The 13,860-nt window shown below is 34.1% G+C and overlaps 1 protein-coding gene across 8 annotated transcripts in view; it reads right to left on the reverse strand.

Annotated features, from left to right (window-relative positions):
• LOC134537711 (uncharacterized) overlaps nucleotides 1-13,860 on the reverse strand; it is a 66,239-nt gene that overhangs the window by 13,051 nt on the left and 39,328 nt on the right. For all 8 annotated transcript variants that reach the window (XM_063378446.1, XM_063378447.1, XM_063378445.1 and 5 more), the window contains 8 exons: nucleotides 12,674-12,798; nucleotides 9,491-9,589; nucleotides 8,863-9,030; nucleotides 6,352-6,516; nucleotides 3,785-3,964; nucleotides 2,346-2,501; nucleotides 1,994-2,113; nucleotides 1,752-1,853 (listed from right to left, as the gene is read on the reverse strand). In XM_063378446.1, the coding sequence (XP_063234516.1) occupies nucleotides 1,752-1,853; nucleotides 1,994-2,113; nucleotides 2,346-2,501; nucleotides 3,785-3,964; nucleotides 6,352-6,516; nucleotides 8,863-9,030; nucleotides 9,491-9,589; nucleotides 12,674-12,798 (1,115 nt within the window). The remainder of the gene's footprint in view (nucleotides 1-1,751; nucleotides 1,854-1,993; nucleotides 2,114-2,345; nucleotides 2,502-3,784; nucleotides 3,965-6,351; nucleotides 6,517-8,862; nucleotides 9,031-9,490; nucleotides 9,590-12,673; nucleotides 12,799-13,860) is intronic.

Consider the following 13,860-nt stretch of genomic DNA (forward strand, 5'->3'; position numbering starts at 1 on the left):
CAGTTTCACGCAAAGATAAAAAAGCACAAAGTGCACAAGACTCCAGATATATAATAGATACAAATATTTTACACTACCTGAAAATTTTAAAAATTAAATTTATAATCAACAGCAAGATCGTTAAGAGACAAACACTTAGGCTTAAAATGGTAAAATAAGGATTCAGTCTAGCAACTGCCTACAGTGTTTTCAAGATACCAAGCCAAAATTAGCACATTTCCAACTGGGATTCAAACCCAGATCCTTTTGAAATATGAGTCCAATGACTCAATTTTGCCACCTCGCTCCTTATCAATGGAAAAACCAGACCGTGAAGTGAGCAAAGCTGTTACGTCTAATCAATTATCATGAAAATATCAGTTAAAATTAGAAGCATTTCAGTTCAGTTGGATCTGGACCATGTTTATTACAAGTTATTTTTCTTTTGACAGTAGCGACAGTGGAAATTAGCATTAGAGATATCAGTGCAAACAAATGTGACAGACGCCCTTTCACACCATAAAATTGACAAACATGCTCTTGGCATCTTACTGAAGTAAACATATACATACTTGCTGAAAGACTGAAGTGGGAACCTGGAAGTAACAAACCAAAGGCAGGCTGTTGCACAAACGGGCAAACAGCAGATGTGTCACATCTTCTAAGAATTGTTTTACCAGTAATCTGTTAACAACCTCCCACCAACCATGCCCCCCCCCCCCCCCCCCCCCAACTCAAGCTCTGCCAGTACCACAAAACACTTACTTAGTTTCACACACAAAAAATTGGAAGGAAAATTAAATCATGGTATCTTTAACCATTTTATTTTATTTGGGTTTTATTTGTGCATCACATCACACAACTGATAGGGACAAGATTATATGGTGAATTATGATAAAACCAAAATAATAACACTGAAAAGCATGCCAATACACCATATCACTATGAAATTTAGGTTAATACACCATAAAGCTCTGAAATGCAATTAATATCATGAGATTAATCAGCATTTTTAATCAAAACTTAATCACAAAAATGTAATAATATATCAAATTAAATTAATGTAATGTATTCGGCATGAACTTTATACAAAAATGCACGTGGTCTACTAAGGAGATTGGAAAAATTTAATTTTACTCTTTTTTGGTCTTACGGCTTTTAATGGTAACTCATGTTTAAATTATGGCGTTGGTACATTTTTGAAACAAGTACAGATATATTTTTTATTGTTCCGAGTACATAATCTATCGGTCAAAATGATACTGTTGCGGTGAAATAATTGTCATGAACACAGAATCCATAATAAATAAAACCAATAACACCAAAATATTCTGTTTTAGAAAAAAAAAATTGGCCTTAAAATAAAAACCTTAAAAGCTTGTCTCTAACAATCCATCAGTGTTTACTGCCTACACATCCCCAAGTGCTATCTGCAGTCCCATTTGGCACTTTCCCGGAGGTAATCAGGGCAGTTAATAACCGTGCCTTTTGTGTGCGTGTGGGCTGAGGTTGAAAGTAGCCAAGTGGCCCTGTTTGGAAGCCAAGCATTTAGTTTTACAATAACTATTCACCAAGAGACTCTAGTAAGGTGTGTGTGTACACAAACTGAAGTGATAGGGTTAACTTTCCCTGTTTTGAATAGGCTTCCTGTAATATTGATATGTTAACTTTATAATGTAATTCATGTTCAAGTAAATTTTATAGTATTAATTTATTTAATGAAATCCTCTATCTGGTATACAGTGTGTAGACAGAAATGATTTCCAACTTACCATTAAAATATTTTCAATTCTCTTTGGCAGATTCTGCCCTCTGATATAAATGGGTTCCTGATCTAGTTTCACTGTGACTTGAGTTGAATCTCTGAATGTGACCTGTGGAACATAAATATACACAGTCAAACAACACAATTTAGCGGATAACCGTACAATAATTAACATAAAAGCAAGGGGGAAAAAAAAGTAAAAATCTTATGTTTACAGAACGTAAACACCAGCTGACCTGATGCACTTACCGTATACTGGAGATGGTGGGACATGCCTTCGAACTGACCAGTGTAGATCTGTCCGTCCGACAAAACTGTCTCCACTTCAGTGCCAAGAGGCGGTGGCCCATCGTCACTACAGGAATAGTTCTGCGCACCACAAAAACAATGATCGTCTCACACAGAGAACAGCAAGAGATGGCACAAAAACAAAACTAAATTCTAGTTGAGTGGTGAAATATGGTAGTTAATATTTTAGACTGTATATCTGTTTCACTACAGTACAAAAGAGCAGTCCAAGCTAAACATCAGTAATAAAAAAAAATTAAATAAAATTATTTATGACATGCAAATGAACACAAATGTCAGACCTAAAACTTACCATGATATGCTGTGGGTCCACATCATCACAGAAAGATGCATCTCCAAAAGAAACTGTGTAGTACAGGCTGTTGGAGATATTTGTAATGAACCCCTCGCAGACTCGGCCGTTGCTATGACGCGCAAACACCTTCTGACCAACTTTGATATGCCTTTGCTATAAAAAAACATACAAAAGATACAGTAAATCCCTGTTAAAATGTTCCTCACAGTACACAATTAGAAATTTATATATTACCAGGGAAAATTCAAGAAATGGGTGAAAGTGTATGCATTAATAAGGCCAGGTGCTAAATTTTTAAAAATAAATAGCAGGAAATATTCGTATGCGGGATATTCTTAAGATGATTTTACAGTACTATTACTTTCTTTGTACTTTAAAGAATTAAATTTTGGTTATAGTTTGGCCTCCAATTACCCCTAACACTATAGATACAGTTATGTCCTGGTGGATGGTGTAATCCGAACACAAAGACGACATCCAGCACCTGGGAAGAACAGTTGCTGAACATCTCACTAGATGGCGAGAGCAGTAATTCCTAAATCCGGTTGTATATTAAATTTATACACACCCACATAAAAATTTTTGCGAGACAAATGTAAATAACTGTTTACAATAACATTGAACAAAGTCTTTTCTGAAAATGAAATGGAAAGGTTTTGATATATTTTGAATGTACACGAGAACCTTGATTATACATATGCTCACGGTTCCACGGATTGCATTCGTAAAATTGCTACCTTCATAAAATCAAGGGTGATGCATTTTGACCCCCGCCCCTCTGAATAAATGTAATCTTGTTTTACGTTTGAAACAACTATGGTATTATTTGTTTGTATTTTGTCTTAATACGAGGGTTGTATGAAAAGTTTCGGACCTCAACATGAAGATAAAAGCACTAGTCAACAAAAATTGGGGAATGTGTTGGTGCATGCTTTGGAATACATTCTCTGAAATTTCAGCCATTTTGGACAGGCAGTTTTTTTAAGCAATTGTTTGCACGAGTCTCTGCAAAATAGTTGTTTAAGGTGATGGCCTCATCACTCATCAAAAATCTGTCCTCAAGAGTGTAAATTTTAGCTATAAGGAATAAAAAATATGTCAATTGGGTTTAGATCTGATAGATCTGAGGAGTAAGGAGGGAGGTCAAGCAATTCAAACCGTAATTCGTATGTTTTCGTCATGGCAACCGCTGAGGTGTAAGCTGGTCCATTGTTTTGGTGAAATAAAAATTTTTGTTCCGGCAAATGTGACCCTTTTCTGCAATTTCTGCCTTCAGCTTGTCAAGTAATGATGCGTAGCATGCTCCTGTCATGTTTTTCCTTTTACAAGTCACCACCACTTTCTTGGCCAAATGAACAGTCTTTGTCATTTTTTTGGAGCTAATTCCCCCGAGCTGCTCAAGTAAGTAATTTCCATGCAACTCTTTATCGAAATACCTGACGTTTGTTGTAGCTGTGTATGAGGCACATCACCACTATCTGGTATCCACTGGCCGAGCAGTCTATGCTGAAGCTTGCTCCATTGATCAGGGCACAAGAAGCATGGAATGTGATCCCGCACATGGGGTCAAAGCAGGAAACAGTGCCACCCACCATCAACTGGCAGTACACACATTCCTGCAACAAACACAAGTGTGCAACTATTTTTATCCCATAAACTGTTTTTCATTACAGCGCATCACTTAAGAGATATGGCTAGAAATTAAGAAATTTTTGGAAGGTCAGGGAATCTAACTTGAAAACACTTTTAAAAAAAAAAAATAATAATTACGCTATTACGAGTACTCGTTAAAAATGCATATTAACCCACTGTTAACTTTAGGAGTAGTGGTGTTTGACCTAATATACCTTTGTAAGTAATAAAATTACAAACATTAAGCCAATTATGTTTTATTTTTTTATAACGTTAATTTAAATATTGGGTGACATGTTCTTCCTAACAACAGACGATTCTTCTCAATAATGGACTTTTAAATTCACCGGAAAATTCATTTTGGCTTTTTGTCACACTATTACTTCAGTGGCTCTCAGATCTTAAAGCATACATATATGTGCACAACTGTTTACTTAGTGTCAACTGCCCATCATAAGAATTTGTTTGGGACATGTTGTGCAACAAGAACACTAAAGAACTTGTGAGTAGTATTACCCCCATCAGTCACATGATTGTATTTCTTTTAAAGTTTTATTTAATATTCCCATTTATTTTAGTACAATTCAAAATTCTAACTCTATGCAAGCATATTTTCTTTTGATTTGTCAAATTAATATCATGTTTTATCTTTGGTTTTTAATATTTTCTTTTGAGTTCTTGATGACCAATGAGTAGTCTTGTTTTTAATATGTATAAACTTATGTATTGCAGTATATTTTTATTTAATGGTTTACCTAGGTTTAGTACTACACACAGAAGTGCCTTTATTGTGTTTAAAATTGTAATGTAAAAATTATTTAATTGTTATCAATTAATGGTTTTGTGATTTGTAGTGACTTTAAAGTTTTGAAAGAATGGTATAAAGATATAGTAACTAATAACATATATTGATGACCAACTGTTAGGAAGAAACAGTTTGTTCCGAGCCCTTTTGAGGAGCAATAGTATATGATATTCATCATGTTCTGAACACGCTTTTGTGAGCAGTGAATCATGAAATAAGGACGAAATAGTATATTTGACTATAATCATAGAAATTTGTACTAATAATATGCAGTAATAAATGAAAAAAATGTGTTATTGACTACTACTGTGCTACCAACTGAAAGTCAGTTTTCACATAAGAACAGAATCTTAAGATAACACCAGTAATACATGCGACTATCAGCGACATTAAGTGAAACTGGACTGGTTTTTGTTAAGGACTATGAGCCGTTGCAGTGGAAGCTCGTCACCATCCCCGTGGATTGTAAAGAAACCATTTCCGATGCACCTAGACACTGTGGGCGAGACGTCGATCTGAGCAGGCCCGGAGTTGCAAACCAAAGACATCTAGAACTACCTATTAATTTGTCTTATAAGGATTTTGTGTACTTCGTAATCATAAACATTTGTGTTATTAATGAAGCGTGAATGTTAAATGAAGGTGTAAAATTTAAAGTCCATTTTGTTTAAAATTCATTCAGTTCTTAATTTTATCTTTAATATAAGTAATTATCAGTGGTTATTAATGATAAATTTTTAATTTGTTATTAATTTAAATTTACCTGTAGTTACCACATTTAAATTCATTTTTACTATCACAGGAGTTCCTGGATTAAGTTTTCATAGTACTTGCTTTAATGTTCCAACCTAATTGAATACCATTTTTTGACTACTAATGGATTAATCACATGGGATTTAATAATTGAGGAACATATAAATTAACATCAACATTAAACTTATGAATGGACTCTTAAGAAGTGTATCTTTAGTTTATTTGTCAGGGATTCTATAACACTAGTAAATGTTTTTAAACATTGATGCCTCCATAAAATTGCATTAATCCTAGACGTTGAATTTATTGTTTCTGAATTAAATCATTCCCATTTTATCTTTCGATAGCATCTGGTGCCCTTAAATGATTAATTTACTTATGAAATAAATAATAGATGTTTCAAGTCACACTTATAACAAAGGTGGGAAATCAGATTTCCCACTAACTTATATCATTCACAGTTAAATAATAATCAAACATTAGCTTTAAAGGTTATTTACTGTTAGAATAATGTGTATGTTTGAATTACTTTTGGATTAGTATTCACACAAACATGGATAAAAGTTTGTATTCATGAAAAATCCTCACAAAAATTTAGGTTATATTAGTCACTCATTAAAAAAACAAAAATTCAGCAAATCATGAATACCATTAAAGATCTCAATTAATTTATAGACATAACCTTAATGTGCATGAAAGTGGTCACCACTGAAATCACTATTTATCTGCAGACAAATAAAGATACAATAATTTAATTAATGGAAAACATCCCCATTCAAATTCCAAGCAAAAGTACACGCCAAGAAGACTCACCCTATTGCCATGTGCCTGCTTCATAGAGAGCATATTGATGGGTTCCTTGCAAATGGTGTCCTTGAACCAGATGCCAGGAACCAGCAAGGCACACAGCAAGTGGGCCCAGCCCCCGTCTGTTGTCCGCTTCACCGCACCGCCCTGGCGCCCACACAACGCACACTCCTGCACAAACCACACAATTGCCCAGTTGTTTTCTGTCGCGACTTTCCTGCTTATTTCCTACATTTTAAATTCACCTACCCTAAGTTTACGACGACTTCAGAAGAGGTGAGAAAAGAATTTATGAATTTTTATAAAGCCAGTACATACGGAGTGAATAAGCTACTTTTATTCAGTTTTAAAATTTTTAACTGACCACACCAAAAAACAAACTAGTGATAGGTCAGATCCCAATTTTCTCGAATTTTAAATCACAAAGAATCTACTCCTCAAAAGTCAAAACCAACAAAAAATCTTCAGTAGGGCTGTTCAGATACCCGGATATAGTGATACTGGTATGGGATATCTGCTGATATTCAGCTGTTGGCCAATACCGAGGTGTGGAAAAAATACCCAAATACAATTTTTTTTAAATACTCGTAATGGTTAAAAGGCTTACTTAAGCTAATGTTTCTCCAAACATTTACTAATCAGCCAGTCTATTTGTAAATGTGGCAATATTCATAATACTAATGTGCAACAAAATTATGCACAGCACCAAACAAAACCTGCCCACCTCACGTAAGGTAGCTGGCAGCGGCCAAGCCAAACTAGCATGCTAGCAGGCTGACTGCGTGGCAATACCGCTCTAATGTCACCCCTGGCTGCGGCAAGGCCTAACTACCCCACCTTTCCCTCCCACAGCCACTTATACATTGTGTTTACTTGACTTCACCTCTCAGAGAGGAAAAAAAGAAAACACATTCTTTCTTAATGGGTTGAAAATGTTGGGAAAGCGAATTCTGACTTGAGCATATTGTCAGTGATGTTAAAGTAAAACTTTTGAAAGTGCCCAACAATAACATCCTATGGACGGAGTACAGATATATCTAAGGGTGTGACAAGACAATCATTTTCCACACCTTGTCAGCTGCGTATCTTTCCACTCCTCACAGCCGACCACTCCTGCCTCAACAGTCAAAGTCTGTTAAGGATTTGCATTCAGAAGTATTACTTATAATGATATACCTACCGTGTTTTATCCTATAATCATTGCACATTTTATACTAAAATTAAGTTTGAAAAGTAGGGGTGCGACTTTTAAGCGAAAAATTATTATTTTTTTTTTTTTGCTACATAAAGTTATTCATAAAAACCAAACCTATTCATGGAAAGTACCTTTATTTAAAAAGTGGAGTATATAAGAGCATGCCAAACGTGACCCGTATGCGAGCCTGAGCTAAGGCATAACTATCGTCGTAGTACACACCTACCACGAAAGAGATCGGGCCATCAAATGTAGTTAACTCGGCACTCGACAGAGCGCGAGTTGCATGCAATTGGAGAGATATCAATATTCGACTATGTTTGCGCGCTCTATACGGGAAGCAACATAACCAAACATGAATGATGCCAACTAGTGCCGGCTACATTTTTATAAGTGGTACACCACAGCGACGCAGTTGAACAGATAAAAGGTTATACCATTTAAAAATGTCTTTAAAAGAAAATGTACACATCAGACAACTTTGTATTTCCATTAATAAATAAGTGGTTATGTCAGAATAAATATTAGATTCCTACTTTAAAATACCTCACTTTATACGGAAAAAATACCTACACAAAGCGCTCAGAAGATAATAGCGGGACCAAAAATATCATGCAACATTTACACGAAGAGGTTTTTTTACCCAAATTTTGACGCCCTAAAATTCTGTGCAATGATAATGCGATGAAACAGGGTAAATCTTCTTTTTCCTGGGATACATTAACTGGCTTGAGACTAAATGTATTTGCATTCAATAAGTACTTTATAAATATTGCACTTTATTAATGAGAAAGCATAATAAACAAACCCTCGTAATCCGTGGTTAGCTTAGCATGCCTTTGTGAGCAGAGCCGCATTTGTGAAAGCAGTCCCATTATTTTCTCTCCCCCCCCCCCCCCCCCCCAGGTGCAATATAGCTGCCAGAACCTAATGTAATTGTAAAATGAATGCAAGTGGCCTGAAGGTAAAATTATTCGAGAAGGCTTGCTCTAAAAAAAAAAGTTTCAATCGGGGCATATAAAGTGGTTGCTGCATATTGCCCAGCAGGCATGGTAAAAAAATTCTCCAACTTCAGGGCATACTTGATCCATGCTCTATGCTTTTGGGTGACGGTATGGTTGGATTGAAAAAAAAATTATTAACAAGATTATTACTGTGCCTACTACATGTGGCAGGTCCAAACATTGAGAAATCTGCTACATTAAAATTTTTAAATTAAAACATTAGAAGCTGTAATGTGTGATGATGTAACCACCTCCTACTAGAGAGGCACTCAATAACACAACAGCAGTGTAAGGGCACTAGGCATGGGAAACACTTACCACATGATGTGCGGCAGCTCTGCACTTATCACAGCGCCACTCGTTCACAACTTTTGGCAGAAGGGTCACTCCGTAGCACGCTGCATGCACACACACATTGCAGTCTTGGCAAGTTAGCAGTGTGGACCCTTTTGCGTGGTTCTGTAGCCTGGTGTTAGTCTCCGGACGCTGTACAAACAAATACAATATTGCCAACAAATTTTAGTCCACATACTGTACCAGTATTGAAATTTCAATGGTAAGGACTCTGCTCGATAGTTCAGTTTGTTGTATTGGACAGAATTAAAGTCTTAACACTCTTATACATATTCGACATGTGCAACAAACCAAAAATTATACACCATTATTTTTGTAAACACTAACTAAAAATGCCAGTAGCAAAGTAACATGACCTGGCGGTAAAGATAACAGCTCGAATTCACAAGGAAAAATGTGGTACACAAGCAGCTCAAATAGTACCATATTACTGAATGAGCTGAACCAGAGAATGCTGGATTTAAGAACTTTCAGTCCATGGACCTCTATTACAGGTTTGTCAGGCCACATAAATGCCACAGTTGTTTATTCAATAGACTGTAAAACTTTAAAATCTTGGTTTTAAAAATGTATCAAGCCAGAGGTAGGGTACCTTTGATGGAATGAGAAACAGGCTTGATGGTAGCCATACAGTGCTGTTGGTAGGTTTGCCTTCTGGCATTGCTCGAAAAACTGTCTTATTAACAAGATCCTGGAAACAAAACACATAACACTAGTTAAGTCTTCGAGGGTTAATATTACTTTCTATACAATAAAATATAAAATTTAACAAATGTCAGCTTTAAGCTCTTCTAACTTGCATAAAATTTTTAACAAGAAATGGCACAAGAAAGAGAGGCAAGATTGAAATCACAAATAGTCGTCACACTGTCCAGAGAACTTGCACTAGCACTAACAAAAAATATGCAATACAGAAACCAAGCAAAATATAATTCTATAAAGGTTGAACTTGTCAACTTTATACAACAAGATGGAGGAACAAAATTAATGTATCATATTTTATAATTTCACTTCTGAGCACATTTCTTTATTTCTCTATGAACCATAAGTCAGTAATTTTGTATTTATATCTTTTAATGTAAAACTTCTTTGCTCAAAAATGAGATATTTTGTTTAACCAATAAGGAGGGTATTTTAAAAGTTCATGTTTAATATTATATGACTAAGAGTTTGTAAAACAATCTGGTATTGGTCGAAAGGGTATAACAAAAACTATTGCTGGAAAATAAAAGTTGGTTTGGAATTTTTAAGTGAAAATGAAAATGAGGATTGATATAGGAACCATCGGACAAGCTAGACGTGACATTTTATTACTGCAGAAATTGAAATTAAGACTGTTAGAATAATTTGAAGAATGGCAAGAATTAATAGTAGACATTAATAATATTGATAATTTGGAGATATTTATTAAATTGAAGAAGAACTATTATTTGTAAGAAGATTATAAGAAACATCGAGGCGTTCCCAGGATGAAGATTATGAAACCCGACTACGAAGATTGGAAGAAATATTGAGGCGTTCCCAGGACGAAGAATCTAATATTATGAATAATTAACTGTACGAGATCATCCGGAAACAGCGAGAGGCGTTCCCAGGATGAAGACAAATAACAAGAGGCGTTCCCAGGACGAAGACGAACGAGAGGCGTTTCCAGGACGAAGGCTTGGAATCGACGATAGGCGTTCCCAGGACGAAGACGAAGAATCACTACGAGGCGTTCCCAGGACGAAGACATGAAACAGCTGAAGGGCGTTTCAAGGATGAAGACGTGGAATCTTTGTTGCTGAGTTCCCGTACATCGAAGACATACATCGTAATGCATAGTTCGTTACTACTGAACTATACTAACAGGTCGGTCAGATATTTGTAAAGGAATTTTACAAAACTTAACAGCTTTGCAAAAACTAACACACCGGAATAGTAAAATCACGAGAAATCCGTCTTGTATACTCTCTAAACCAATACCATACTGTTTAAGTCTAATAACAACTTGAGTTAAAGTTAAAAAGTTTGTATGTCAACTAATCTAATGAACTTACGAATTTTTCCACGAAATACCCAGCTCTACCTACTGAATAGTAAGGACAATAAATTAATTAGAATAAATTTTGTATAGTAAACATTAGCTGAGTGAAGACTTGCAATAAAACAGGTTCAAAGAGTTTGATACTATTTTACTGGTATTAAACAACTTATGAATATCTGTTGATAATTATGTAATGTCACTGAAAACTGATAACGGTTATTTCCCGATCACGTTGCGAATATTGTGTCATTCATAATCAAGTCTAAATAGCTAAATATTTTAATGTTTACTCAGTTTTACAACTTCTTAAAAGTTGTTGGCGCCCACAAATTAATATAAAATGATTAGTTCTTTTGCTTTTATCCTATAAATACATTAGAACGAGTCTAAGTACTTTCGAGTCGTTCAAAGTCAAATTGATTTATAATAATAAATAAACGTTTGATAGAGAAGGCCCGTTTACTTTGAAAATACATATTTTATGGTTAAAAAAAGGTGTGTACTTATGTACATGTGTTAGAAGTTACACCTCTTTTTGATTCAAGATATTGAATTTTTTTTAAAAATCTATTATAACAAATATTTATTAAATAAATACTAAAAATTCATTATTATTATAATCATGTGTAAAATAATTATTAAATTTAGTAAAATAATCAAGATGAATTTTAATTATTTAATAAATAATAATACAATAATTCATCATTTATAAAGCAAATAATTATATATACAAGAACATAACCTCACATGTAAAAATACACTTGAAAAATATCATAAACAAAACTTTTATCACTACTATTCACAATAAATGTTTTTAATTATATGGAACAGTATTCAATATCAATCACTAAATTTATAAATGTGACACAAATAATTCCGCACTCGTCACTAGAATTCGCTACCCGAGCAGCTACGTCGACTATCGAATCATTCAATTGGCAGAGCGAAACGTTAAACTATATAATGAAACGTCTCTGATAAAAAAAAATGAAACAATGCTGTACCCAGCTTGGATTTGATTTTTGACAAGTGCTTTTACTAAAGTACTGCCCACCTTGTTAAAATTCATTAAAATTAACACTACGTATATAGTTTTAGAACATGTTAGATGACTATGAATAATTAAATATTTAAGGATATTTGTACTATTATTAAGTTTTATTTTTATTAAATTAATATTACTTGAGTAAAAATAGAGGATATAGTCCTACCTAGTATGAAATAATCAATCCAATGGACTGGGCTATGCATTTAATAATATTATACCAATAGGATAAACAAATAAAATGTATTAATATATATTTGCTTAAAGCACAATTTGTATAATTCAGTATTATGTAATTTTAAAAAAGTCAAAAATTTTTCCACTACACTATGGAGCCTGACTTAAGATTGTACAAAGAATATGTATTATAACTGTTGTAGTACCAATATACTTAGCTTTTTTTAAAAACTTGAGATTACTCTTTACTGTGAATATTTTAGTTTACCAAATATATTCCAGGGTAGTTTCACTATCATAAAGTTTCATTTGGCACACCAATACGTTTTGTATGTCCCCTCATCGTAACAATTCACTCTCATCATTTTTCCATAACGTGCCTGGGTGATGTAACTACATGGCTTTTTAATTATTTTAAGGAACAATTGTACAGAGGCTATAAACAATTCACATAATAAAAAAAAGGTACTGATTATTTCTAAAAGCTAAAAACATGATTACTAACAATAAAATAAAACAATACTTACACCACTAGCAGTAAACACGACACACAATGAACAATATGGGTCCCTTTGGCTCCAATAGTTATTGCTACTTCTTTCTTGAATTAGGTTGTACACAGAATTCTGCATCAAACTTCGTACGTGGTGGACTGCAAATGAAACACCATCATCATAACTTGATGCAAAATATCATCAACTTTATACCACTAGCATTAAATAGAATGGATCAACCAATAAGGGCTGAACAATTGCTCAAAGTCCGGGTCATTAAGAGACAGTGATAAGCGATGAGATGAGAAAATAGCTTTGACAGAATGCACCATTGGGGCAAATGGTAGTACCCATAGAAAACCCACATGGTTTAGGGCAACGTCCGTTGTTTCCCAAATGTGAAAAATCTGGGTTTGAGCGTACCAAGAATCACCCCAAAATCACCTTTATGAGAGGTGAGTGATCTGACTACCTGTTTCCCATTAAATAAAAATGAATGAATTTTAACAGGTTGCCCTCATTAGGCAATTTATATTTACTATTGGCTGAAAATTATTAACAGAAAACAAGGATTTTTGGTACCAACTTTATATTGTATTATGTTTAATAAAATAAGCACTTGTGAAAAATGACAATATTCACCAGATTTCAACATTTTTCACGAAATACACCTGTTTTCACTAGATGATCGATTCCATTTCTGAAAACCTCACGCCATTGGTCATAGATTTGTAATACAGGAAACAAAATTACAATAACCAAGTATTTTGACATCTTGAACAAAGTAATTTTTTTTCTACTACAGCACAAATCAATATTATTTATGAACGCCTCAAACGTGATAGTTTTGCCTTTGTCCATGTTGTTTGTGCTGTGCCTACAATACTAAGTTATATGTCTTGTTTATTATATATATGCTTAATTGTTTTAAAAGTGGGAGCAATGGCTTAGTTTAAAAGAGAATGAAATACACAATTTATATTATAACCGGGTTTAATTAATCTATGCAACAAAAATGATTTTTTTTCCTTTCAAGTGGAGAAAAACTTGGTTTACCCGAAAACTTCCGAAACAAAAGTGAAAAATAATACAGAAATAACCTATCCTCTCGTTATTTTACGTTTTCATGATTACATAGTTGAAGCCAATAAATAATTCTTAATTTTATAAAACATGATTGCAATGTGTTGTGTGTTAGCCCCATTCCTTGTTTACATTTA

This window comes from Bacillus rossius, chromosome 12 (genome assembly GCF_032445375.1).
Source record: "Bacillus rossius redtenbacheri isolate Brsri chromosome 12, Brsri_v3, whole genome shotgun sequence".
Lineage (NCBI taxonomy): Eukaryota > Metazoa > Arthropoda > Insecta > Phasmatodea > Bacillidae > Bacillus > Bacillus rossius.